The sequence below is a fragment of the Salmo salar genome, chromosome 13, assembly GCF_965601325.2.
Source record: "Salmo salar chromosome 13, fSalSal1, whole genome shotgun sequence".
Taxonomy (NCBI): domain Eukaryota; kingdom Metazoa; phylum Chordata; class Actinopteri; order Salmoniformes; family Salmonidae; genus Salmo; species Salmo salar.
Genome location: NC_138303.1, coordinates 74,662,925 through 74,690,679, shown reverse-complemented (window position 1 = coordinate 74,690,679; position 27,755 = coordinate 74,662,925). Strand labels below are relative to the sequence as shown.

At 42.8% G+C, this 27,755-nt stretch overlaps 2 protein-coding genes and 2 long non-coding RNA genes across 15 annotated transcripts; 2 read left to right on the top strand and 2 right to left on the bottom strand.

Moving 5' to 3' along the window:
- Positions 1–2,180: 2,180 nt before the first annotated feature.
- Positions 2,181–5,687, bottom strand: LOC145860063 (uncharacterized). Its single transcript, XR_014380152.1, has 2 exons — positions 5,550–5,687; positions 2,181–2,618 (listed from the first exon to the last, which is right to left on the bottom strand). It is a non-coding gene; the product is annotated as an uncharacterized LOC145860063 (long non-coding RNA).
- LOC145860062 (uncharacterized) lies at positions 5,612–20,958 on the top strand. 10 transcript variants are annotated; one of them, XM_082960323.1, is made up of 9 exons: positions 5,612–5,784; positions 7,831–8,215; positions 10,364–10,438; positions 10,538–10,612; positions 16,885–17,029; positions 17,120–17,203; positions 17,368–17,626; positions 17,970–18,172; positions 19,590–20,958. In XM_082960323.1, the coding sequence occupies exon 9, from the start codon at positions 19,635–19,637 to the stop codon at positions 20,220–20,222; it is 588 nt and encodes a 195-aa protein (XP_082816449.1). In that variant the 5' UTR covers positions 5,612–5,784; positions 7,831–8,215; positions 10,364–10,438; positions 10,538–10,612; positions 16,885–17,029; positions 17,120–17,203; positions 17,368–17,626; positions 17,970–18,172; positions 19,590–19,634; the 3' UTR covers positions 20,223–20,958. The 10 variants fall into 10 exon arrangements, 8 of the variants coding, with proteins under 8 accessions (XP_082816449.1, XP_082816448.1, XP_082816450.1 ...); XM_082960322.1 differs by having other exon boundaries at positions 17,368–17,846; XR_014380151.1 differs by lacking the exon at positions 19,590–20,958 and adding an exon at positions 18,915–19,563 and having other exon boundaries at positions 17,120–17,626.
- Positions 20,959–22,047: 1,089 nt separating this feature from the next.
- Positions 22,048–23,387, bottom strand: LOC145860064 (uncharacterized). Its single transcript, XR_014380153.1, has 2 exons — positions 22,992–23,387; positions 22,048–22,753 (listed from the first exon to the last, which is right to left on the bottom strand). It is a non-coding gene; the product is annotated as an uncharacterized LOC145860064 (long non-coding RNA).
- A 36-nt stretch (positions 23,388–23,423) lies between these two features.
- On the top strand, positions 23,424–27,640 carry LOC145860061 (uncharacterized). Of its 3 annotated transcripts, XM_082960316.1 has the most exons (10): positions 23,424–23,951; positions 24,109–24,170; positions 24,248–24,322; positions 24,455–24,493; positions 24,605–24,679; positions 24,988–25,089; positions 25,180–25,314; positions 25,508–25,795; positions 25,952–26,094; positions 26,810–27,640. In XM_082960316.1, the coding sequence occupies exons 2-10, from the start codon at positions 24,117–24,119 to the stop codon at positions 26,853–26,855; spliced, it is 957 nt and encodes a 318-aa protein (XP_082816442.1). In that variant the 5' UTR covers positions 23,424–23,951; positions 24,109–24,116; the 3' UTR covers positions 26,856–27,640. The 3 variants fall into 3 exon arrangements, with proteins under 3 accessions (XP_082816442.1, XP_082816443.1, XP_082816441.1); XM_082960315.1 differs by lacking the exon at positions 23,424–23,951 and having other exon boundaries at positions 23,959–24,170; XM_082960317.1 differs by lacking the exons at positions 23,424–23,951; positions 25,952–26,094 and having other exon boundaries at positions 23,958–24,170.
- The last annotated feature ends 115 nt before the right edge of the window (positions 27,641–27,755 follow it).

Below are 27,755 nucleotides of genomic sequence, written 5' to 3'. Positions count from 1 at the left end.
CAGATATGTATTGTATATTTACCACATAAGGGTGGAGTCTTTAAGCTCTTTTGATTCTCTCATTATTACGATCCATTGCTTTCTGAGGGAAACATTTCCAACAATATTGGATATATATGTATATGTGTGAGTGTGTGTATATACACAGCTTTGGATAACATTAAGAGACCACTGCAAAATGATCAGTTTCTCTGGTTTTACTATTTATAGGTTTGTGTTTGGGTAAAATGAACATTTTAGTTTTCTATAAACTACTGACATTTCTCCCAAATTCCAAGTAGAAATATTGTCATTTAGAGCATTTATTTGCAGAAAATGACAACTGATCAAAATAACAAAAAAGATGCAGTGTTGTCAGACCTTGAATAATACTAATATTTTAACTTAGGAAGAGTTCTGAAATCAATATTTGGTGGATTAACCCTGATTTTCAATCACAGCTTTCATGCGTCTTGGCATGCTCTCCACCAGTCTTTTACGTTGGTGTTGGGTGACTTGATGCCATCCTGGCGCAAAACTTCAAGCAGCTCGGCTTTGTTTGATAGCTTGTGACCATCCATCTTCCTCTTGATCACATTCCAGAGGTTTTCAATGGGGTTCAGGTCTGGAGATTGGGCTGGCCATGACAGGGTCTTGATCTGGTGGTCCTCCATCCACACCTTGATTGACTTAGCTGTGTGGCATGGAGCATTGTCCTACTGGAAAAAGCAATCCTCAGAATTGGGGAACATTGTCAGAGCAGAAGGAAGATCTATTTTTGCAGGTCATTTGATATCATCCTACAGTTGTTGAGTGACATTCGAATGAGTTGGCAGTCATCCCAGTCAGTGGAGAGTCGTTTTCACCCTCTGCCAGTCTGTAGCTTTGTTGTCCCCAATGTCTGCTGCTTGGCCTTTTACCTTTATTTAACTTGGCAAGTCAGTTAAGAACAAATTCTTATTTTCAATGACAGCCTAGGAACAGATTTTTACCTTGTCAGCTCAGTAATTCAATCTTGTAACCTTCCGGTTACTAGTCCAACGCTCTAACCACTAGGCTACCTGCAGCCCCTATGAACCACTGTCTTTTGAAATTTTAAGGATGGAAGCAACCTGATGCTCACTGTATCCCTCTGCCAGTAAAGCCAGAATTGAACCCTTCTTTTCCTCACTCAAAACTTTCCTTTTCAACTCTTTTGACATGGTCAATAGTTATTTTTAGCTTCCAATTACTTTTGAGGTACTACAAGCACTGTGTTTGCCATCCAGCTGTTCCTATTGCAAGAGGATAGTGATGACCACAGCAGTGGTTTTTATACTTTTCCTCGTTAAATAAGATTTGGTTTAGGTGATCACCTGATCAGTACCTCATTCAGTAGAATGAGGCACCTCATTCAGTAGAATGAGGTGTGCCTGTGTTGGAAATCAACAGACACTGGAATGGAATGGCTGCCATACATGTAGAGATGCTGATTTAAGAAACATTTGCAGTGGTTTCTTACATTTGTTTACAGAGTTGTGTGTGTATATGTGGTACCCTGTATATATTATACAGGTTGGGAAGGCTGTGCACCACAAGGCCAAAGGTTACCTGCAACAACCTGAGTGAAGAAAGAGATTGTACAGATGAAATCAAATCTGAACACAGTTTATGTAGTGAATTAATGCTTGGTTACATCATAATACGTCACAGCTTCATGACTGCGCATAATACATCGCAAGAAAAAGGCTTGTTTGGAGCCTAACTGGTGGTATTGTCTTCTCACTGGTTGTAGCTAGCTGAATAATGAAATGATGTGCATATTTCCTACTGACTGAGTAATGATTGTATCGATGTTTGGTTGGACGTTTTACAGATAGGCCAAGAGGATATCAATAGGAAGAAACCATTCCTTGCCATTTTTGTTTTCATTTTGCACATTGAGTAACCAGCATTAAGGGACCACAATGGAAGTCGTGGACTTTATTGTGTTGTCCCTGACACGTTTTATTTTATTAAACTGTTTTATTATTTTACTAAACTGTCAAATATAGCTATCAAACTCAAATGGGCTGTTGAGGACTCTGATCATCACATTTCAGGCACAAGCCAGCAGGTGGCAGTGTCTTTAAATGCAGCACTGCCTTAGTGCACTTCATGATCTGCGCATTAAATAACTTTGGTTGTGAAGGTGATTAATAAAAATAAATAAAAAGAATGTGATTAATCCAAATGCGGAAGTCCATTACATTTGCTTTGGTTTAGCAATCTATCAACTCCCTCCCTGTCTTAGCTAAAGTGCTGTGCAATATTGGAGGACAGGCGTGGTAACTGAAATGTTTGTATTGTGCTTGATTATCCACTGGTATCAGTTTGACAAATATGTACTGAGCATCAAATCAGTTTTGAAAGATGTTGTGGTGGAAGAATTTGGGGTGAGCTGTTGTAACTTCTCAAGGGATATGTTCTGTGTTGGACTGTGATGTTATGCGTTTCATAGACTACTTGTATGTCTGCACCCTAACACAAGGCCATTGTGTTCCAGAACTATTGATGTATAGAAGAACTGTTGTGTAAACAATATGATTGTATTATCACCTCCCACTATATAAGGGACATGTAACCATTTCTTCCTTGCTGTGAAATTAGAGGTGGATCTCCTCTGCTGCTGCTTGTATTAAATATGTTTATTATATTGTTAAATAGTCTCTGCCTTTAATCTTTGGATCGAATTTTCCACAACTGTGGTTCGGAGGTTCAAGAGTTGTACTCCTGAGTTGAGGCTAACGAGTGGCATTGTTGCTGTTATTATAGTGTCATTTGTTTTCTTTATTGTCATTACATATTTCAGGTTATCAGAGGATGCCTTCAGTCTTGGAACTAAAGTTTTTGGCAATGGGCATGGTAAATTAGCAAGGAGGGACTGGGTGATTTAAGAATCATATGCTCGGTAGCTAGCTAGCTACTTTGAATGGGACTGTTGTAACGTTATCTAGCTTGCTACAACTTGTAGCTATCATTAATGATGTAACATATGGTGCCAGTAGGCTACAGCAGCAAGCTAGAGCACAACACATCAATGCCGCTTATGTCTGTCAAGCCGTTAATTTCAGTTTTAATCCTCTCCTCTTCCTTTGTGGTACACAAGCTCATCACATACTCCTTCCACCACAAGACAGTGACCCAGCTACTCCTCAGCATTGGGGTTCTGGTGCTCCTCTGGTGGGATTGAGAAGAGTGTGGACACTGTTTGGTTCCTCCTCATCTTTCAGCTGCTCTCTATTGGCGCAGGGGTGTTGTACACCATCCTGGGGCTGGTAGTGTTTGGTGCATCTGCCCAGAATCAAGTGGGGTTAGTTCCTGTATCCCTCTCCCGTATGGTTAAGAGCTTTGTTTTGGGGGTCAGTGTACCCATGTTAGCCCTGCCCTGGCTGTTTCTGCTCATCATAACATTTTTGGTCCCACACACTGTCTTACTCTGCAATGTTATCATCACAGGGCAGGATCTGTATCCTTACTCCAAATAACTGATGCACTCTGCGGTCGCCAGTTTCCTCCAACACATTGGTGCGGCTGGCTTCTGTGTGAAGAAGCAGTGTGGCTTGGCAGGGTTGTGTTTCGGAGGACGTATGGCTCTCGACCTTTGCCTTTTCCAAGTCCGTAGGGGAGTTGCGGAGATGGGACAAGACTGTAACTACCAATTGGATATCACGAAAAATGTATCAAAGCACCAAAACATTTTTCTAATAATTCGTCATTGTGCACAGTAAAGAGAAGCCATAAATTACTACCTAATTTTGCATAAACAACTGGATCAAGTGGTAAAAGTCATGTGACAGGTCATGATGGAACACGTTATTCGATATCAGTAATGCAAGAGAAAAAGTTCAAAGGCACACAAATGAACATGAACCCTGCCATATAACTACTGTCTTGTTTTGCACGCTTTGTACAAAATAATACAATGCAGTACTACAGGATATCCACTTCATTCCATTTCATATAGTTAATGTTCAGCAGAACCTCAAGTTGAAGTAAATATTTTGTTTTGGACCTCCAACCATCAGCATTGAAAGACACCTAGATAAAATACTTACTGAGTGGCATAGTAGTAGGTGCCAGGTGCATCGGGTTGACTGTGTCAAGAACTGCAACGCTACTGGGCTTTTCACGCTCAACAGTTTCCCGTGTGTATCAAGAATGGTCCACCACCCAAAGGACATCCAGACAACTTGACTACTGTGGGAATCATTGGAGACAACATGGGCCAGCATCTCTGTGGAACACTGTCAACACCTTGTAGAGTCCATGCCTGATGAATTGAGGCTGTTCTTAATATTGATGAGGTGTTCCTAATGTTTTGTATACTACACACCAGAGGTAGTGATTATCAGAACACACAAAAACGACAGTTAATAGACGTTTTCATGTACTGAAAGTGCACATATAACCAACACATATTGCATTGCCTATATGCTGTGGTAGTGTCCATCTAATCGTAACTAGTTGGAACTAAGCCTTAGTCTGAGAGCGTGAGAAAAAAAACACCTGGACACTTTTACAGTTTACCACCACTTAATCTAAGACCTATTCTTTAATGAACCGATGAAAAACAAGGCTCAATTACTAAATAGTTTCTGCAATTTAAATGTACAAATTTAACAATACATGGTACAATATGAATGTGCTACAAGTATGTATATTTTACTCTAATCTTACTCTTCTCTCTGTATTTACACAACCTTCCTAGGGCATCTGAATAGGCAGCCATATTGAAATTTGTAAATACATTTACAGACTGCAAATATAGAATGCTTTCAATGCCTTACATTTGAAGAGTTAATATACAAGATAAAATGCCTTATGTGGATCTTCACAGCATTATACACGTCCTGATGACATATTTAATTCCATAATCGCCTCTGTTTTTGCCTAGTTTCACTTACAATTGTACAATCGAGTTTGCGAATGTACAATTAGCCCCATAATTCAGTTTGCGATGATGATCCGCTCAGCAAAGTCAGCCAAAACTTAAAACCAACTTTAATATGAAGAAGTCAACGTACAAGTGTAAGTAGAAACAAATGTAAATAAAAAAAACTCCTAATCCCCAAAATGGGAGAATGAAACAATATTTCTATTTTTGAGAATGTGGGAATGCTCTGTGGACACTTAAGGGACAGTCATGTCTAGTGTGTTTCATTTGGTGATCTCATGAAGGACAGGAAACACACATAACTGTATCTCTTAAAGTGTACCTTTCCCAGCTGTCAGTTTTACAGCTGAATGTTGTATAAGATGAATGAATAAGTATCAGAATACTTTTGAAAAGATAACAATGTGATTTAGTCTTCTAAATCAGAATTGGTTGTTTTATGGTATTTATGTACAGTCAGTAGCCACGCCCAGGTGACCACAAACATGAGACGGCCCCTTTTCTACCCAAGTATAAAAGCCCCGTGACGCTATTCATACCAGACCAGGCAAACCACGGTGTAAGCTAGGGTTGCAAATGGTTGAATTTCTAAGACCATACAGCGTGTAGCGTTGGCTACACGGCTAGAAATGGTTAAACTCTAAAACATTGCCACAGAAGGAGCAAATGTTATACGAGGCCTTTTCAGTCTGCAGCTGGAAATGTACGTAGCCTAGGACGAAGAATACCGACAACCGCCGAAACATCTATTCTATGCGACAACATGGGTATGCCTGACGTATCCACTAGGAACGCAACCAGAGACTTTTCTGTCGACTCCCTCCAGCAGATGGACCGGCGACAACAGAGAGAAACAACAACATGTTAAGTAACCCATGTATGAACTAATTGTGAGTGTGTTTTATGTAATTCTGTGATTGATTAAGTTAGTAAATAAATCATTAAGCCAATTTGTATATTGCTGATTCATGATTCTATGCTAGGGTTCGTGCAGATATCCAAGGGTTTGCGACATTCAGTAATGACACTGATGAGGTAATAAAATTCATTAATAAGCGACTATTTTGATAAAATATGAAAATATCTGAGGAGTTATATTTGGGAAATTGACACTATAATTTTTCCGTGGTGCCCCGACTTCCTCGTTAAAGTTACATGATTAGTTTTATCGCGTAGTAAAATTACACATAGAGAATGGTTTTGATAATATACAGTCTTCTCATTTAATGATAGTCAACGACACGAAAGCATATAACTTTCCTTACATCACACTTATACATTGCAATTTTCGATTTACCTGATACAGTAGGTAGGCTAAAATTCGATGTCTGCGAAGACGTTGTCTTCTAGCCAAGACATGAAATGCAATCATAATTGATTAGCGCATAAGGCACACACAACAGTTCCATGATGACTGAAAACACAACCATGGGATGAACAGCTGACACATTTCCGGGCGGTCCATCTAACATTGAATAATTCTTCCCTCGCCCCTTGCCCTGCAAGTGTCAACTCATCAGCCGTCATGAAACGTCATCAGAAGTGTCCACTTTATGTGAGGGCTGAGGGGAGAAGGTGTGTATTTTAAGTGTTTGGAATGCAGCCCTAGTGTGTTGTATTGGGATTGTGCCACAGAGCATTATGGGGGTTCTATGTGGTGACAAATTTAGTGAAGTTGTTGGATAGAGATTAAAAGTGAAGAATGATAGTTGAGCATTTTTTTTTTACATTATTCAATTCAAATTCGTTTTTTCAAATTACAGGAGAGCGAGGAGGTATATTACAAATTATTTTCATGGTTTTAGAACTTTATTTTTGTGTGTTGTTAGCAAGGCAAATTTAAATAAATTACAGGAACTCCAGTAGCGAGCTCGCTAACGTTACCAGCGCGAGTGTGCAGTTATCTCCTCCAGAATGGTAGAATGGCCAACGCTGCCGAAAATGTTGTGAATTGTTTTGGTTGAAGAACCCCTTTCATTCTCTGGGGTACACGGAAAAGGTGCGAATTAAAAGCGAGGGTCGACCTCTGCTTGAGATAAGTTTCATGAAGAAGGTGAGGGCGTTCAATACTAACTGGTATCAAAAGTATTTCTGGTTAATAGGGAGCCTTTCATCAAGTCGCCCGTATTGCCTGCATACAGCCTATACACCCTGTCATCCGATCAGGGTAAACTAATTGGTAACATGTATTTATAGTCCATTTGTGTCAGGAGAAAATGTGATCAAATTTAGTATATATAATCAAAATTGGGCTGGCTAGGCTGCCTATACGTTTTTAATACAAAATGATTAACTGGAATTAATCAATGAACATAATAGTGATGACAGATGTGAGTTCATTTTTTGTAAGGCCAACAGTTGCATAGGCCTGCATGATGCAAACATGCATAAATCAAGCTCAGCCCTGTGAGTTATATTGTCTATCAGTTCTTGTCTATGTGTCTGGGTGGAGGAAATCCCCCTCCTAATGTAGTCTAAATATAATTTAAATGAACAAATAGAAGGTAGCTGCAGTTTGACAGGGTTTGCATCCCCCCGGGCCAGGTGTTTTTGTTTCAGGAGTTTTTTTAAAACCTTTTGATCTGATTAGGAAAAACTGGTCCCATCATAGCCCATATAAAACCTTTTTACAAGTGATTAATCACTGTCATAAGAAAAACTCCAGGCCTCAGGGGGCAAACATTTCCCCACCTCTCTGGGACCTATTGCACCACCAGTCTACTTGCAGTTGTCAGTTATTGTCAGGTATGTGGATGATCAGGGCTTTATTCAAGAACGTTTCTTGGGATACTTTGATGTGTGAAGTGGGTGGGATGTGCAGTCTGTTTGACTTCATGAATTTTGAAATGTCTGAGTTTAACTTCATAGAGAAACTCTTTGTCCAAACCTACAATGGCGCAGCTGTAATGGAATGTATCTGCTATTTGTATTTACAGCTAAGTCCCCTCCTGTTCCCTGATTTTAAGAGGTTATGACTACTCCACTCCACTACCACTGTCAACTTTCTCCTGACATGAACTGAAGCCACGTCTCATGTGCCCGCTCGTCCACTGGCACATTGAATGTTTCCCCTCCAAGCACTGAGTATCCCTATCAATTTTCTCTCATTACTGTATGTAGAGTCAATCACATACGCAATCACATTATTACACATCAATGATTTTACTCCTTACTTGGACTAACTCATTCTTAGCTCTTTTGTCTAACTGTGTAGTGTGTTACTGTTTTGTCTTCCCAGTCAAACCCTGTCCTGCACTGGTAAAGCCTCTGAACACCTCAACTCATACCCTCAATCACTGCTGTGATCTTTTCCAACTCTGTGTAAGTAGCCCTCTTATTCCCCATAATATTGTACTATAAATGTCTTTATTAAATGCTTTAGGTTAAAATAATTCGTTTTTGACGATTTTGACACTTTGTCGTCTCCGTGTGTTCCGCGCCTATACCACTGGTCTCCCATCCTCCTCAGTTGTTCAAGTCAACAGCCTCCACTGATACATAGACTTACCGGTCAAAAGTTTTAGAACACCTACTCATTCAAGGGCTTTTCTTTATTCTTACAATTTTCTACATTGTAGAATAATAGTGAAGACATCAAAACGGTCCCATGTGGCTCAGTTGGTAGAGCATGGTGTTTGCAACACCAGGGTTGTGGGTTCGTTTCCCACGGGGGACCAGTACGGGGGGGAAAATGTACTGTAAGTCGCTCTGGATAAGAGCGTCTGCTAAATGACTAAAATGTAATGTAAATGTAAAACTATGAAGTAAAACGTATGGAATCATGTAGTAACCAAAAAAGTGTTAAACAAATCAAAATGTATTTTATATTTGACATTCTTCAAAAGCCACCCTTTGCCTTGATGACAGCTTTGCACACTGTTGACATTCTCTCAACCAGCTTCATGAGGTTGTCACCTGGAATGCATTTCAATTAACAGGTGTGCCTTCATAAAAGTTAATTTGTGGAATTTCTTTCCTTCTTAATGCGTTTGAGCCAATCAGTTGTGTTGTGACAAGGTAGGGGGGTATACAGAAGATAGCCCTATTTGGTAAAAGACCAAGTCCATATTATGGCATGAACAGCTCAAATAAGCAAAGAGAAATGACAGTCCATCATTACTTTAAGACATGAAGGTCAGTCAATATAGAACATTTTAAGATCTTTAAAAGTTTCTTCAAGTGCAGTTGCAAGAACCATCAAGCCGTATGATGAAACTGCCTCTCATGAGGACCGCCACAGGAAAGGAAGACACAGAGTTACCTCTGCTGCAGAGGATAAGATCATTAGAGTTACCAGCCTCAGAAATTGCAGCCCAAATAAATGCTTTACAGAGTTCAAGTAACAGACACACCTCAACATCAACTGTTAAAAGGAGACTGTATGAATCAGGCCTTCATGGTCTAATTGCTGCAAAGAAACCACTACTAAAGGACACCAATAATAAGAAGAGACTTGCTTGGGCCAAGAAACACGAGCAATGGACATTAGACTGGTGGAAACTTGTCCTTTGGTCTGATGAGTCCAAATTGAAGATTTCTTTTGTTCCAACCGCGGTGTCTTTGTGAGACGCGGTGTGGGTGAACGGATGATCTCCGCATGTGTCTTTACCACCGTAAAGCATGGAGGAGGAGGTGTTATGGTGTGGGAGTGATTTACTGGTGACGCTGTCTTTGATTTATTGAGAATTCAAGGCACTCTTAACCAGCATGGCTACCACAGCATTCTGCAGCGATACGCCATTCCATCTGACTTGGGCTTAGTGGGACGATCATTTGTTTTTCACCAAGACAATGACCCAACACCTCCATGCTGTGTAAGGGCTATTTTACCAAGAAGAAGAGTGATGGAGTGCTGTATCAGATGACCTGGCCTCCACAATCCTTGACCTCAACCAAATTGAGATGGTTTGGGATGAGTCAGACTGCAAAGTGAAGGAAAAGCAGCCAACAAGTGCTCTTCATATGTGGGAACTCCTTCAAGACTGTTGTAAAAGCATTCCAGGTGACGCTGGTTGAGAGAATACCAAGAGTGTGATAAGCTGTCATCAAAGCAAATGGTGGCTATTTGAAGAATCTCAAATATAAAATATATTTACATTTATTTAACACTTTTTATGGGGTTACTACATTATTCGATATGCGTTATTTCATAGTTTTGATGTCTTCACTATTATTCTACAATGTAGAAAATAGTAAAAATAAAGAAACACCCTTGAATGAGTAGCTGTTCTAAAACTTTTGACCGGTAGTGTATATACAGGGTATAGTGTGTGAATGTGTCAGGATGTGTTTTGTGTCAATCAAATTGATGGAAATGTTTCCATCAGAAAGAAGATGGATCGTATTGATGAGAGAATCAAAAGAGCTTTAAGACGCCACCCTTATGTTATAAATATCAAATATGTATTTGTTTTGTCCTTTTTTTGTTATATTATCTATCACCTTTTAAATTGAGTGTTGTGTTGACAGTTGAAACCAGTGAGGGTGAACACCCCTGATTCTGTGATGTGGCCAGCCGGCAAGGTGCACAGAAGGCCAAAGCCTGTAAGTCATATCCGACCTAAAAACAATAACAGATAAACATTAGTTATGCATTCTGCAATGAGTAAAGCAGTGTTTTAATTCGTTCTTTACTGTTTACAGCCAATCATTGTGAGCTGTGGGCAGGACCAGGCATCTGGGGATGGATGGAACATCAATCCAGAGCCTCTCAGCCAGGTCATCTCTGCTGTTCCCATAGAGACACAACAGATAGATCAATCTGTTGATTCATATGACCATTTTGGTTGGCTTGGTTGCATTGACAATCATCCATTCGAGATGCTATACTATAGAAGGTCCTTGAGAGTCAATGCCAGTGTATACTATGTGTAACTGACAGTTAATCTGTAAGTCTGTCGTTGTTTTTTTGTTTGAATTGTTTACGTGTTCGCTAGCGTACACCTATTCATTATATTTTCACCTGTAAGTTAATAGTGTAATTGTTTGGTAAGGTGTTTGTTCAAGCCTTTGTTACAAGCATTATACATGTTTATACCACGTACTATGGTTTAAATTACCTACTCACTTATCCAAACCTTACCTAGATTTGATTTGATTTAGAATGTCAGAAAAGGGTAGTTTCTCTAAAGGTGATAGAGATGGGGTGGGTCAAGTTGAGCAGCTGCAGCAACACCTCGCAAACTTCAAGCCTATATCAGAACAAACAGAGCAGCAGGAAGAGACCCAGACTGGTGTGGTGTCACGGCTGCCAGCGAATGATGATACAGAAGCTGCTAATGAGATATCACAACAAGAGCCACGAAAAGGTGAGAGAACTGCGCGACGAAAGGTGGAGACAGCTCGAACATCGTTTCAGAGTCAGCTATGAGAAGTGGAAGGCTCTGATAAAGGAAGCAAAACTATCACTGACAGGCTGTTGCTCTGAAGACCTACTAGAAGACCTCTTAAACAAGATCAGCCATACCTCTTCAGAGTTAAACCTTGTTTATGTAAATTCCCGACAACGATATACGCCGCAGAGTTGATACGTGTGAAGCAGTTACAATGTCTATTATCAAGACTGTAAGGTGTCATCTAAAGGCCAGGGAAGAAGGTCAAAGTAACCAGATAGAGCTGCACTGGAAGGACAGCAATTCCTTGTGCATGTCTGAACTCTCACATAAGTCAAGTCTCAACTATCAGCCCTCAAGCATTTCCTCCCAGTGTCAAAGCAACTCAAAGCTCAACTCCAGACACTCAAGCGTGTCATCTGTCAAGAGACAAGAGGCTGCGGCGGAAGTTGCTGCTAACCAAGCAGCTTTAGAAGTAATGGTTGAGCAAGAACGCCAACTAGAAGAGCTTCAGAGACTCGAAGATAAGACAGCGGAGCAAGAAGCTGAGGCTGTGAAACGCAGCTTAGAAGAAGCTAGGCTGCGAGTCAAGTTAGAGGTAGAAAATGCTGCCAGACGAAGGACGCTAGAAGACAAGCGTAGAGAGTTAGAGCGCCTAGAAGTGCTCAAGAAACTAAATACTGCCAAGGCGAGGATGCAAGTGTATGAGCAAGATGAAAACTCAGAGAGTAGTTCTCTCTTCTCGTCCTCTAACTGCAAATCTGTGAAATAAGTCATGCACAGAAGTGGCTCATCTCACAGTCTCTCACCACAACATGTTGTGACAAGCACACAACATGAAGATAGCACCAAGACCATGTTCAGGTTACTAGCGGAATCAATCAGTGAAAGCCGCCTCCCCAAACCAGAACCAGTAACATTCAATGGAGAACCACTCTCGTTCACTGACTGGAAGGTCTCTTTTCAGACTCTGATAGACAGGAAGAACATACCAGCAACTGAGAAGATATATTACTTAAGAAAATATGTCGGTGGGCCTGCCAAGAAAGCCATCGAAAGTTACTTTATGTTAGGAACAGAGTCAGCCTACCATGCTGCGTGGACCATTCTTGAAGAAAGGTACGGAAACAAATTCCTCATCGCCAAGTCCTTCAGAGATAAGCTCAATGCATGGCCTAAGATAGGATCCAAGGACAGTCTTGAACTTAGAGACCTTGTAGATTTTCTTCGCAGCTGTGAGGCTGCTATGTCTCAGAATAAGGGCCTGGAGGTGCTTAATGACTTATGAAAACCAAAAGATCCTCGCTAAACTTCCAGATTGGCTAACTTCAAGATGGAATAGAAAGGTCATAGACATCTTAGAAGAAACTGAGACCTTTCCCAGCTTCAGTCAGTTTGTGAAGTTTCTCACTAGAGAAGCCAAGATCGCTTGCAATCCTGTAACATCCCTTCACGCTTTGAAACCAAGCGAAGATGGAAAACCTAAGACGCCAAGGATTCAAAGCCCTGGAGCAAGGGTATTGGCAACTAACTCTGATGAGAAAGATACTCTCACTAGTTGTGTCTTCTGTGAGAAGTCAGGTCATAGTCTCCACAAATGTTGGAAGTTCATGGATAAGCCCACCGCAGAGCGACATAAGTTTGTTCAAGAGAATAAATTGTGCTTCGGCTGTTTAAGGCCTGGGCATCGTTCAAAAGATTGTGATAACAGGAACACCTGTGACACGTGTCAGAGGAGGCATCCATCCTGCCTGCACGAAGATCGTACTAAAGAAAGGTCAAGGGATAGGAAGACAGAGCCCCCACAAGATAAGGGGACAAGTGCGTCAAGTGAGGCCATATCTAACAGAGTCGTAAGGGACATTAACAACACTCACACCTCCACAATCATTACAGTATGGGTGTCAACCACAAGCGAGCCCGATCGTGAAGTTCTCGTGTATGGACTTCTTGACACCCAGAGCGACACCACCTTTATCCTTGAAGAGACAACAAAAGCTCTCAATACAAGGAAGGAGCCAGTACATCTGAAACTCTCTACAATGGCTTCAAGGAATACCATCGTGCCCAGCCAGAAGCTGTCTGGTTTGCAGGTTAGAGGGTTTTACTTGGAGAAGAAAATCCCTCTACCAACGACCTACTCGAGAGAGTTTATTCCTGCAAACAGAGATCATATTCCTACTCCAGAGACGGCAAGAGCATGGTCTCATCTTGAACACATTGCAGAGGAGATTGCTCCTCAACAGAGCTGTGATGTCGGTCTCTTAATTGGCTACAACTGCTCCCAGGCTCTCCTTCCAAGAGAAATTGTGTCTGGTAAGGGAAATCAGCCTTTTGCTCAGAGAACAGACCTTGGCTGGAGCATAGTCGGCTATGGAAACCCATGTATCGACTATGGCGACGCTATTGGAGTGAGTCATCAGGTGATCGTTAGACAGGTGATGCCAAGTCTTCAATCTTCTTCCAACCTCACAAATCAAGTACACTATGTTTGTAGAACACGCGTAAGAGAGGTAATCACAGCACTGGACGTTATCAAGACGCTTGAATCCGACTTCAATGAGAGAGCTACAGAAGAGGACCTCATATCTCAAGAGGATATCCGGTTCCTGACAAAAATGAAAGCGGGCATAAAATGCAAGGACAATGGACATTACGAGATGCCGCTGCCGTTTAAGGAAGAAAGACCCAACCTGCCGAACAATAAAACATGTGCAGTTCACCGCCTCAAGTGCCTGGAAAGGAGGCTAAGGAGAGACAAGCAGTACTACAAGGACTACACAGCATTTATGGAAGAGACCATAGCTTGTGGAGATGCTGAGAAGGCCTCCAAGGAAGAAATTAACAAACATCCAGCATGGTACATTCCACATCATGGGGTTTATCACCCACAAAAGCCCGGGAAGATACGAGTCGTCTTTGACTGCTCAGCTAAGTTTCGAGAGACGTCCTTGAATGACCATCTCCTCACCGGTCCAGAGTTGACAAACACATTGCTGGGTGTCCTTTGTCGTTTTCGTAAGGGTCCAGTTGCAATCATGTGTGATGTAGAGCGCATGTTCCACCAGTTTCATGTGAAAGCAGAAGACCAAGATTATCTGCGGTTCCTTTGGTGGGAGAACGGAGATCTAGAGTCTCAACCCTCAGTGTATCGTATGAAGGTCCACTTGTTCGGCGCAGCTTCATCTCCTGGTTGTGCCAACTATGGTCTCAAACATCTCGCTGCCGAAGGACGAGGAAGCTTCAGCGAGAAGTCTATCCAGTTCATAGAAAGGAACTTTTATGTTGATGATGGGTTGACGAGCGTATCGTCTGAAGCTGAAGCGGCCCAGCTGGTGAAAGAAGCAAGAGAGCTTTGCAGCATCGGCAAACTTCGGTTGCACAAGTTTATCTCTAACAGCAAGGAAGTTATAGCCACAATTCCCAAGGAAGAATGTGCTGAGGGTGCCAAAGACCTGGATATGGCTCTGGGTGAACCACACATGGAGAGGGCGCTTGGTGTACTGTGGTGTGTCGCATCAGACGAGTTCCAGTTTAGGGTAGTTGTCAAGGAACGCCCACTCACAAGAAGAGGAGTGTTGTCTACAGTAGCCTCTGTATATGATCCGCTTGGGTTTGTGGCACCCTTTGTCCTGGCAGGGAAGCAGATCTTGCAGCAGATGTGTCGTGACAAGATCGACTGGGATGACCCCATTCCAGATGACCTACGTTTCCAGTGGGAATTCTGGCTCCAAGGTCTACAAAACTTGTCGGAAGTAAGGATCCAACGAGGCTACTTGCCATCAAGTTTCAAGGAAGTGCAGAGTTATGAGCTCCATCACTTATCCGACGCTAGTACCTCAGGTTATGGAGAGTGCTCATATCTCAGAACAATCAGCACAGCAGGAGAAGTTCATTGCTCCCTAGTTATGGGAAAGTCGAGAGTCGCCCCTTCCAAGATTACGACCATACCACGACTGGAACTTTCAGCAGCGGTGGTAGCTGTTCAAACAAGTGACATGCTCAAAAGGAAGCTAGAGATTTTTTTTAAAATTTATTTTATTTCACCTTTATTTAACCAGGTAGGCAAGTTGAGAACAAGTTCTCATTTACAATTGCGACCTGGCCAAGATAAAGCAAAGCAGTTCGACAACATACAAAAACACAGAGTTACACATGGAGTAAAACAACATACAATCAATGATGCAGTAGAAGAAAAAAAAATAATAAGACTATATACAATGTGAGCAAATGATGTGAGATAAGGGAGGTAAAGGCAAAAAAATGCCATGGTGGCAAAGTAAATAAAGTATAGCAAGAAAAACACTGGAATGGTAGATTTGTAGTTTGAAGAAAGTTCAAAGATAAAATATAAATAATATGGTGCAAAGGAGCAAAATAAATAAAATAAATAAATACAGTAGGGGAAGAGGTAGTAGTTTGGGCAAAATTATAGATGGGCTATGTACAGGTGCAGTGATCTGTGAGCTGCAAGATACAAGGTCTACAGGAATACTTCTGGACAGACTCGAAGGTAGTTCTTGGCTACATCAACAATGAAGCCAGAAGATTCCATGTCTTTGTAGCTAACCGTATCCAACGCATTAAGCAAAGCACAGATCCCGAACAATGGAGATATGTGAACTCTGAAGAGAATCCTGCGGATCACCAACTGGTTCACAGGTCCAGACTTTCTTTGGCAAGAAGAACTTCCCAAAGGACAAGTCAAGGGGGGAGAGTTCTCAGACAATGACCCAGAGCTGCAGAAATCCCTGGTCCATGATACCCAGGCAAAGGAAGAAAGATCGTTACTAGATCACCTTCACAAGTTCTCAGACTGGGCAAGAGTGGTAAAAGCTATTGCCAGGCTCAAACGACGTGTCAAGGAAGCCATAGGCTTAAAATTGAGGTCCAGTGAAGCTACAAGCATAGAAGAAAGGAGAGAGGCAGAGCTCACCATTATAAGGATGGTTCAAGAAGCAGCCTTCTCCCATGAGATACACAACCTTAGGCACGAGAAAGACATCAAGACCAAAGATAAAGCAAGCAAGTTGCATAAATTGAGTCCATTCCTGGATGAGAGAGGTAAACGCATCACCAAACCCACCTATCTGGAGAGGCCCATCCATAAGACAGTCACCCTCCTGGAAGCCGATCAAAAAACCCTGCAGACCCCTTTCACAGAAATCACAGGTGATTGGTGGGAGTGTAACTTACAGTTAATCTGTATGTCTATGTCGTTGTTTTTTTGTTTGAATTGTTTACGTGTTCGCTATGCGGAGGAAATGATAAGACAGGTGGAACTACGTGGCTAATAACTGTTGTAACGGGGATCATTATCGTAGCAACACATCTTTGGGGGTGAAGGCTTTCCCGCGCGATGTTAGCTAAGTTTTCATGTTACCGGGTGTAGTTCGTAAAGGTTGATATGTGTATGTTAGGATGAAGCGTGAATTCATGCCAGGAATAATAAGTGTGAAGTTTGATTTCCTCCCTTCTGTAATAAGCAGCCAATGAGGTATTTTTTCCTTTATTCGTGTGTTCAATCTGATACTGTTATAGCTCCGGCTAAACTGTTTATGTATGTAATTACTTCAGAGTTATACCAAGCTAATAAGTCACTCATAAGACAAGAAGGTGTAAGAGTGTGCTTAAACTGTATTTTCATTTACTTTATAGTTCTCACGGAAGGTGATAATTCTGACTAAACTACAGAATAAAGCCGCCAGTTAAAATCAAGGAACGGTTGTGCTCGTGGTTACTGGAGGGAGTTACACTATGGCTGCCATGAGTACATGCCTTTCTGTCTCCTCAGTCTGGATGGGTGAGTTGTCTGATAGAGAGAAAATATGATGAGGTGAACTCATCCTCCAATTCTGAATGGACTATGACCAGCTAGCTCTCTGACACACAGCTCAATGATGGCAATGATGCCTCTTCTGAGGACAGTCCAGAGCCTCCAAAGGAACCACAAGGACCACTGAAAGACCATCGACTGGTAGGCATCTTTTAAATTTGTGTGTGTGTCACATCTCAATGGTTTGACCCTATGTCTGTAGAGATTATTGTGGCCAAGTTCAACATCCTCCTCCCTGCCTCTGTGAGTTCACTGAATAAGGTGTCACACCAGATTGAGGTTGTCCCCACTGTCCGGCCCTGCAGGCAGCAGCTGGACAAGAAGACACAGTGGACCAACACCAACAAGGAGAGCCTGAGGAGGATCAAAGAAAACCTGACCTCAATAGAACTCAACCTGGAGGAAGGCCTGGAGACGCACAATGACGGTCAGGACATCAACCAAGAGAGGCAGAAGAAGAATGAGGGATGCTGTAGAGGATGGATTGCGAAGTGGATGGGGAGGAGGAAGGAGAGACTGAGGGACGAAGACGTGGCTAGGGAGGTCAAGAGGATGGGCGAGGAGGTGAGGGCACTGATCCAAGAGATGAAGAGAAACTGCAGCGAAGGTGATCTTAAGGCAGTAGACCTGGACAGTTGGCTGAATGACTTGTAGGTTGAAAGTGGCATTCAAGAAATGCACTGGAGAGATTGCCGAAATTATAGACAGCATGGCAGAAATGCAGACCAGTATAGCCGAGAACAGTCTCCTCAAGCCTGAAAAAAATAACAATGTCCAGAGCTTTGTAAGTTACTCCTACTTATTGAGTGTAGTCATGTATCTACAATGTGTTTAGTTATAAAGTATATCTACAGATTGTTTTTAACATAGCACTTTCCTGATATTTGACTTGTTTCTGGTCCTACAGAGCCCAGGGAAGGTCTCTGGTCCTGGCTGAAGCCCTACGGGCCCTGCCCTCTGCTGTGGCCCCTCCCTCCCCAGAGAATGTCCCGAGGCCTCGGACACCTCTCAGCCCTGTCATTATTGCTCTACCCACTACAGAGAAGTTCCCATACCGCCGTAGCTCTCGGCTGGCCCCCATAACCAACCTGAGTGAGACCGGCCCCACAGGTGAGAGGAAAAACAAGAAGGGTATATTGGCTTTAAGTCCTTCTATAGTATAGCATAGCTCTAGATATAGTAGCTCAAGAGAAGAGAAAACCCATAAGCTTACATTACTTTATCTCCTTGTCCAAAATATTCAGGAAGGGAAGGTCAATAATAAAAACAAGGGCAAGGCCAAAAAAGTAGTGAAGCAAGAGAAGGCCAGTAAGATGCAACAGATGGGAAATGTTGGAGAAAGTAAGGAGGAGGACAAGAAAGAGGAAAAGAAAAGGTGAGGAAATAGAGGAGGAAGAAGTGGAACATAACCAGGGAATACTAGACTAGAGAATTAGAGAAATAGAATGAGGTAGCAGAGAAAGAGCAGCTATCTGATGTGTAAGTGCAAACTTAAGCAATAAGGCACGAGGAGGTGTGGTATATGGCCAATATATCATGGCCAAGGGCTGTTCTTATGCACGACGCAACACGGAGTACCTAGATACAGCCCTTAGCCATGGTATATTGGCCAAACCCCCAAGGTGCTTTATTGCTATTAACTGGTTACCAATGTAATTAGAGCAGTAAAAATAAAATTTTTGTCGTTCCCTCGTTTGTTAAGTCAAACGACACCGCTGGTCCTGCTCACATTGCCCTACCCTATGCTTTGACCTCTTTCTCCCCTCTCTCTCCAGATGAAATCTTGCGACTTGTGACGGCCGGCCGCCCAACAACCTGCCCGCTTGACCCTATCCCCTCCTCTCTTCTCCAGACCATTTCCGGAGACCTTCTCCCTTACCTCACCTCGCTCATCAACTCATCCTTGACCGCTGGCTATGTCCCTTCCGTCTTGAAGAGAGCGAGAGTTGCACCCCTTCTCAAAAAACCTACACTCGATCCCTCCGATGTCAGCAACTACAGACCAGTAACCCTTCTTTCTTTTCTCTCCAAAACTCTTGAGCGTGCCGTCCTTGGCCAGCTCTCTTGCTATCTCTCTCAGAATGACCTTCTTGATCCAAATCAGTCAGGTTTCAAGACTGGTCATTCAACTGAGACTGCTCTTCTCTGTGTCACGGAGGCTCTCCGCACTGCTAAAGCTAACTCTCTCTCCTCTGCTCTCATCCTTCTAGACCTATCTGCTGCCTTTGATACTGTGAACCATCAGATCCTCCTCTCCACCCTTTCCGAGTTGGGCATCTCCGGCGCGGCTCACTCTTGGATTGCGTCCTACCTGACAGGTCGCTCCTACCAGGTGGCGTGGCGAGAATCCGTCTCCGCACCACGTGCTCTCACCACTGGTGTCCCCCAGGGCTCAGTTCTAGGCCCTCTCCTATTCTCGCTATACACCAAGTCACTTGGCTCTGTCATATCCTCACATGGTCTCTCCTATCATTGCTACGCAGACGACACACAATTCATCTTCTCCTTTCCCCCTTCTTATAACCAGGTGGCGAATCGCATCTCTGCATGTCTGGCAGACATATCAGTGTGGATGACGGATCACCACCTCAAGCTGAACCTCGGCAAGACGGAGCTGCTCTTCCTCCCGGGGAAGGACTGCCCGTTCCATGATCTCGCCATAATGCTTGACAACTCCATTGTGTCCTCCTCCCAGAGTGCTAAGAACCTTGGCGTGATCCTGGACAACACCCTGTCGTTCTCCACTAACATCAAGGCGGTGACCCGATCCTGTAGGTTCATGCTCTACAACATTCGCAGAGTACGACCCTGCCTCACACAGGAAGCGGCGCAGGTCCTAATCCAGGCACTTGTCATCTCCCGTCTGGATTACTGCAACTCGCTGTTGGCTGGGCTCCCTGCCTGTGCCATTAAACCCCTACAACTCATCCAGAACGCCGCAGCCCGTCTGGTGTTCAACCTTCCCAAGTTCTCTCACGTCACCCCGCTCCTCCGCTCTCTCCACTGGCTTCCAGTTGAAGCTCGCATCCGCTACAAGACCATGGTGATTGCCTACGGAGCTGTGAAGGGAACGGCACCTCCATACCTTCAGGCTCTGATCAGGCCCTACACCCAAACAAGGGCACTGCGTTCATCCACCACAGCCCTGAGCTGTAAGTAGTTAAGGAAAGAAAAACGGAATACATCAGTGTAATATAAATTGCCTGATTTATTAAGGTTGTATAAATCAAGAGTGCCAAAATAAATAAAGATTTGAAGAGATTTGTCTACCGTATGTGTAGAACAACACAAAGTACAAGCCAAAAGGAGTGGTCTTACAATCAACTGACAATCAAAACCTCCTTGTATTGATTTGACCTTGAACATTCAGTCTGATTGACACTTCAAACCAAAATCATCAGTGAAGAAACCGTGTACCTTTTAAGTACTGCCTCAGTAACAAGTTCAGCTTGACCAAAATCACCTAATGGGAATTATTTTTTAAAGACATTCCAAAATGTTTATTTAAATGTTCTTTTATTTTTCTGTCTTATTGGATCATGTTGTCAGGCATGGTTTGTATGACAGATGTTATTTCTATGTAAAATATTCTGTAACAAGTGTTTTTGTGCTCAATGGTGGATCTATTCATAATTATTTAAGAGATGTGTGCACAAAGACCAGCTCATTGGCCAGCTCCTGCATGAAGGGCAGGTGGGACGCTAGGAGCTGGTGAAACCTCAGGCCTCACACTGACTGGATATGTCATAGCTCCAACAATACTTACCACAACAACAAAAAAATCACACCTGATCAACATTTCAACGTATAACAAATGAGAGAGCTCTGTCATTCAATGAGTTTTCTATGTCATCAATCTGTCAATAAAGACACAGGTGCACCTGGGTGAACCATCACAGACTCGGGCATGTTTGCTGTGAAACTCTGGGGGGCACTGACTGACACAGACTGGAGAGAATGTTGAGAATGTAGATGTTGAGCCACTGGAGCCCAGTGACTGCTGGTTTGAGAGGCAGATGTCTGCCAATGACTGTGTTCGTGACTATGTCCATGACCTTGACTGTGGCTGCAGCTGTGTTCATGTTCGTGACTTTACCCCAAGCTATGCTTGAGGGCATATCCATGGTTGTGAACATGATGACCTGAGAACTGAACAGGGCTCCCCTGTGTATAGTGGGAGTGGGCCCAGCCTTCAAATGTCTTTGGTGTGGTATCGGTAGCCTGTAGGTTGGAGGAAATGGGAGCGTAGGCATGGACTGGGTAGGAATGATTCTGTAACCAATGAGAATGTGGAGAGGTTACAGAGAGCTTATCTAACTAAACAGTAATTCTCTATCTAATCATGGGGACCACTAGGTGCCTATTGTACAGTATTCAATTACAGCTGAGAATCATCTATTGAAACTGCTCCTCATTATACTGTAGTACATCATGTACTCTGGCTTGCACCCAGCAATCATGTTAATTTAATGACCTCTCGTCTTATAGGATAAATGATGCATCTAGTGCTTTCTCAGTACTCAGGGTGGGTGGACCGTCTTCCTTCTCTATTGATGCAGGGTCATACAGGACATCAATGTTCAGGGTCACAACTTTCACTGGGGACAGGGAGACATGCCCCCCCACCACCCACACACATTTTGAAATGTAAATTTTGTCCCCCCCAGATTTATCATTGAAAGGTGATACAAAACGAGGCAAAAGTGTGCTTTAGGGCCATGAGGACGCGGTTGGGAAGGCTGTTTGGAGTATTTGTCCAACGGGATGAAAAAAGAAAAACACTTCTAAAACCAAAGTTGTCCCTCAGCAGCCTGAAAGGCATCTTCTTGTCCAGCACTGATGCCCTAGCATCAGACATGTCTAGAAGTGGGTGCCAGCCCTTTCCATGTTTCCCCAGAGCAAGATAAGGAGAATGTGTGACACAGTGATGGTACATTTTCCTAACCAAACATCCCATTATGTACAGCATGATGACTCAACACAAATTTCAAGTGTATCATTTATTTTTATTGAACCTTTAACTAAGCAAGTCAGTTAAGAACAAATTCTTATTTACAATGACGGCCTACCCTGGCCAAACCCGGACAGCGCTGGGCCGATTGTGCACCGTCCTATGGGATTCCCAATCACGTCCGGATGTGATACATCCTGGATTCGAACCAGGGACTGTAGACAAAGATGCAGTGCCTTAGACCACAGCGCCGCACATAAACATATTACAACTTAACTACACTACTAAGCACACTTAAAGCTGTGACATACTGCAGTGTATCATGGTTATTGTCAACCACAATAAGGTTGGAGTAAGGATAGAGATCCCCCCTGCGATGATGGGGTTGCAGAGGAAGACAGTGTGTGGGACCAAAAGTGTTGCGATGACCAGAAACAGCCAGGGCTAACATGGGTACACTGACCCCAAAAAGAAAGCCCTCAACCATAACCACTGTAGCCATACCCATAAGGGAGAGAGATACAGGAACTAACCCCTCCACTTGATTCTGGGCAGATGCACCAAACAGTACCAGCCCCAGGAGGGTGTACAACACCCCTGTGCTGATAGAGAGCAGCTGAAACATGAGGAGGAACCAAACAGTGCCCACAATCTTCTCAGTCCCACCAGAGGAGCATCAGAACCCCAATGCTGAAGAGTAGCTGGGTCACTGTCTTGTGGTGGAAGGAGTATGTGATGAGCTTGTGTACCGTAAAGGAAGAGGAGAGGATTAAAATTAACGGGTTGACAGACATCAGCGGCATTGATGTGTTGTGCTCTAGCTTGCTGCTGTAGCCTACTGGCACCATATGTTACGTCATTAATGTTAGCTACAAGTTGTAGCAAGCTAGATAACGTTACAACATTCCCATACAAAGTAGCTAGCTAGCTACCGAGCATATGATTCTTAAATCACCCAGTCCCTCCTTGCTAACGTACCATGCCCATTGGCAAAAACTGTAGTTCCAAGACTTTAGACATCCTCTGATGAACCGGAATATGCAGTGACAGTAAACAAAACAAATGATACTATAATGACAGCAACAATGCCACTTTTTAGCCTGAACTCAGTAGTAAAACTCTTGAACCTCTGAACCACATCTTTCAAAACTATTCGGGTGATCATGTTGATGCTCAGTGCATACTTGTCAAACTACTAGAGGATATTCAAGCACAATACAACATGTCAGTTACGACACTTTTCCTCCAATATTGCACAACACTTTAGCCAAGACTTGAGTAGCTAGCTTGCTAAACCAAAACAAATGTACTGGACTTCCGCATTTGGATTAATCACATTCACAACCACAAAGTTACTGTTGCGGAGATCATGAAGTGCGCTAAGGCAGTGCTGCATTTAAAGACACTTCCACCTGCTGGCTTGTGCCTGAAATGTGATGACCAAAGAGTCCTCAACAGCTCATTTGAGTTAGATAGAAAGCTAGATAGATATATTTGATTTGACAGTTTAATAAAATAAAACCGTTTAATTAAATAAAACGTGTCAGGCCAGGGACAACACAATAAAGTAAACGGCTTCCATTGTGTTCCCTTAATGTTACTCAAAGTAAAACAATAATAAAAAAATATTTGGCAAGGAATGGTTTTTTCCTATTGATATCATGTTGGCCTATCTATGTAAAACGTCCAACCAACCATCGATACAACCATTACTCAGTCATTAGGATATAATAAGCACATCACGTTCGTTATTGAGCTACAACCAGTGAGAAGATGCGACCACCAGTCCGGCTCCAAACAAGCCTTTTTCTTGTGACGTATTATGCGCGGTCATAAAGCTGTGATATAAAATGACGTAGCCATGCATTAATTCACTACATAAACTGTGTTCAGATTTGATTTAATCTACAATCGTTTTCTTCACTCAGGTTGTTGCAGGTATTCTTTGACCTTTTGGGGCACCTCCTTCCCAACATATATATATATATATATAGGGAATAGGGTGCCATTTGGAATGCCATCTTTGTGCGTGTGTGTCTGTGTGTGAGTCAGGATGTGTTTTGTGTCAATCAATTGATGGAAATGTTTCCCTCAGAAAGAAAGATGGACCGTAATGATGAGAGAATCAAAAGAGCTTTAAGACGCCGCCCTTATGTGGTAAATATCAAATATTTGTTTGTTTTGTCCTGTTTTTGTTATATTATCACATTCTAAATTGAGTGTTGTGTTGACAGTTGAAACCAGTGAGGGTGAACACCCCTGATTCCGTGTTGTGGCCAACCGGCAAGGTGCACAGAAGGCCAAAGCCTGTAAGTCATATCCGACCTGAAACAATAACACATACACATTAGTTATGCATTCTGTATGTACAAACTGCAGTTATCAGAATGAAAGCAAATGCAGAAATCCCTATCTAACCACATTGAATGCTGTCTTGACAGTCTACTTCAGTGCAGACCCCTCAGATCCACAAAAGGCCTGTAAGTCACATTCAAATTCAACCACATAACAGTACTTATATTATTTATTGATACACAATTCAAGGCCAAAATGAGCAAAGCAGTGTTGAATTCATTCTTTACTGTTAACAGCCAATCATTGTGAGCTATGGGCAGGACCAAACATCTGGGGATGGATGGAGCATCAATCCAGAGCCTCTCAGCCAGGTCATCTCTGCTGTTCCCATAGAGACACAACAGATAGATCAATCTGTTGATTCATATGGCCATTTTGGGTGGCTTGGTTGAATTGACAATCATCCATTCGAGATGCTAAAGAATCCTATACTATGGAAGGTCTTTAGACCCACCCCTAATGTTATGGGAGTTGCATTTATTGCATTTTCAGTTACCCATGTATTACTCACTACTTGTACAACCATGTTGGATTGTCTACATATTCTACATTTCCTTGAGGGTCAATGCCAGTGTATTCTATGGCTGCCATGAGTACATGCCTTTCTCTGTCTCCTCAGTCTGGAAGGGTGACTCGGCTGATGGAGAGAAAATATGATGTGACCTCATCTTCCAGTTCTGATGACTTTTCCATCTACTCCTTCACTGACTGTGAATCGGAGGTAAAAGAGTTGTACCCTACCGTCCATGTCTTTGTTGAGTGACATCACTGTGAGGAGGATGGTCTCTGACTAGTTGACTCTGATACACAGTGTGATGATGAGGATCATGAAAGGAGGACACCACCGCTGAAAGTTGAGGATGGAAAGGTGACCAAGCTTGACGTGAGGGTTATGGACGAGGATGATGATCTGTCTCTCCACTCCTTCGATGAGTCAGACTTCCTGGTAAGTTCTGCATATTAAAAAAAATATATATATATATATATATATACATGGGGGATTGGAAATGATGCAGACAATTACTTATTGCGTGTAGTCATGTATCTGCAATATGTATAGAGTAGTTATAAAGTATTTCTACAGATTGTGTTGAACATAGCACTTTCCTGATATGTTACTTTACTTTCTGGTCCTACAGAGCCCAGGGAAGGACTCAGGTCCTGTATCTGTCAAGAATGGTCTCTCTCCTCTTGTGACCTCAGCACACCGGACCCTGGCTGAAGCCCTACGGGCCCTGCCCTCTGCTGTAGGCTCTCCCTACCCAGTAAATGTCCCAAGGCCTCTGACTCCTCTCAGCCCTGTCATTATCGCTCCGCCCCGAACAGAGAACTTCCCATACCGCCACAGCCCTCGCCTGGCTCCCATCACCAGCCTGAGCGAGTCCGGCAGGAAGCTGCTCCAGGAAATTGCTGGAGTGGCCCCACAGGTGAGAGGAAATACAAGAAGGGAATATTGTCCGTAAGTCCTTCTATAGTATAGCATAAGTCCTTCTATAGTATAGCATAGCTCTAGGTATCGTAGCTCAAGAGAAGAGAAAACCTATAAGCTTACATTACTTTATCTCCTTGTCCAAAATATTCAGGAAGGGAAGGTCAATAAGAAAAACAAGGGCAAGGCCAAAAAAGTAGTGAAGCAAGAGAAGGCCAGTAAGATGCAACAGATGGGAAATGTTGGAGAAAGTAAGGAGGAGGACAAGAAAGAGGAAAAGAAGAGTCTGGGGAAGAGGTGAGGAAATAGAGGAGGGAGAAGTGGAACATAACCAGGGAATACTAGACTAGAGAATTAGAGAAATAGAATGAGGTAGCAGAGAAAGAGCAGCTATCTGATGTGTAAGTGCAAACTTATGCAATAAGGCACGAGGAGGTGTGGTATATGGCCAATATATCATGGCTAAGGGCTGTTCTTATGCACAACGCAACACGGAGTACCTGGATACAGCCCTTAGCCGTGGTATATTGGCCATATACCACAAACCCCCGAGGTGCCTTATTGCTATTATTAGCTGGTTACCAACGTAATTAGAGCAGTAAAAATACATGTTTTTGTCACACCCGTGGTATATGGTCTGTTATAAACTGGGTGGTTCGAGCCCTGAATGCTGATTGGCTGACAGCCGTGGTGTATCAGACCGTATACCACAGGTATGACAAAGCATTTATTTTTATTGCTCTAATTACGTTGGTAACCAGTTCATAATAGCAAAAAGAAACCTTGGGGGTTTGTGGTATATGGCCATTATACCACGGCTAAGGGCTGTATCCAGGCACTCCGTGTCGTGTTGTGCCTAAGAACAGCCCTTAGGTGTGGTATATTGACCATATACCACACCCCCTCGTGCCTTATTGCTTAAATATACCACGGCTGTCAGCCAATCAGCATTCAGGGATCGAACCACCCAGTTTATAATACTATTTATTCTCCTGTGGTTTTTGATTGACAGGTTTCTTCAGTGGCTGCTGCCCAAACTGAGATGTTCAAAGAAATAATGGCCAACTATTACTTCTACCACACACACACACACACACACACACACACACACACACACACACACACACACACACACACACACACACGATTTTGAGTATTGGTTATTCTTACAACACACACAAACGTAATTTCAGAGACAGGAATTATGATTAGCAAAATACATATATTGGTCTCATTCTTATATTTTGAGACATGCAGCATTATAAAAAAAAAAAAAAGATATTGGTCTCCATCCAGCCTATGATAATGAGTTGGATTTACATGCTTAGGCTTGGAAATATATCCAGGAGAAGCAGGGTCAACACCTCTACTCATGTCATAAGTGCCATGACATCTTTAGTAACCACAGAGAGATAAGACCTCTGTCTCCACATTCTCATCCAAAGGACAGCACCAACCTTAGGGCAGTGTCACTGGTATCCTTGGGCCAAAGTGAAGAGGTGAGGGCCCCTTACTGGTCTCCTTGCAATATCTGGTCTCCCACACAGAGATGGAAATCTACACCTGTTTAGACCCTGGAGGATATGGCTTCAGATGAAAGACAGCAGAGAGATGCAGAACGTAGAAGCTTCAAACACTGTGATATGCAAATTCAGGACCATTGTACACTGAAGTGGAGCATGCATCTGGTCTGAAGCATGTCAAAAGAGTGCAAATGAACTGGGACTGGAGGACTGCATCACATTTAAACTAAATTAGCATGTATCTGATTTAGCTACACTCATCTGTACTTGAATTGTGCTGTTTGAAACGTGTATTTCCAATAAAGCTTTTTAAATTGCAATTATTTGTGTCAGACAGATTTTTGTCTTAATTAATTACATCAGGGGTTCTTAAACATTTTACATCAAGGGAATATTATTGTACTGATATTACCTTACCTGTTATCAGTGGGGGGG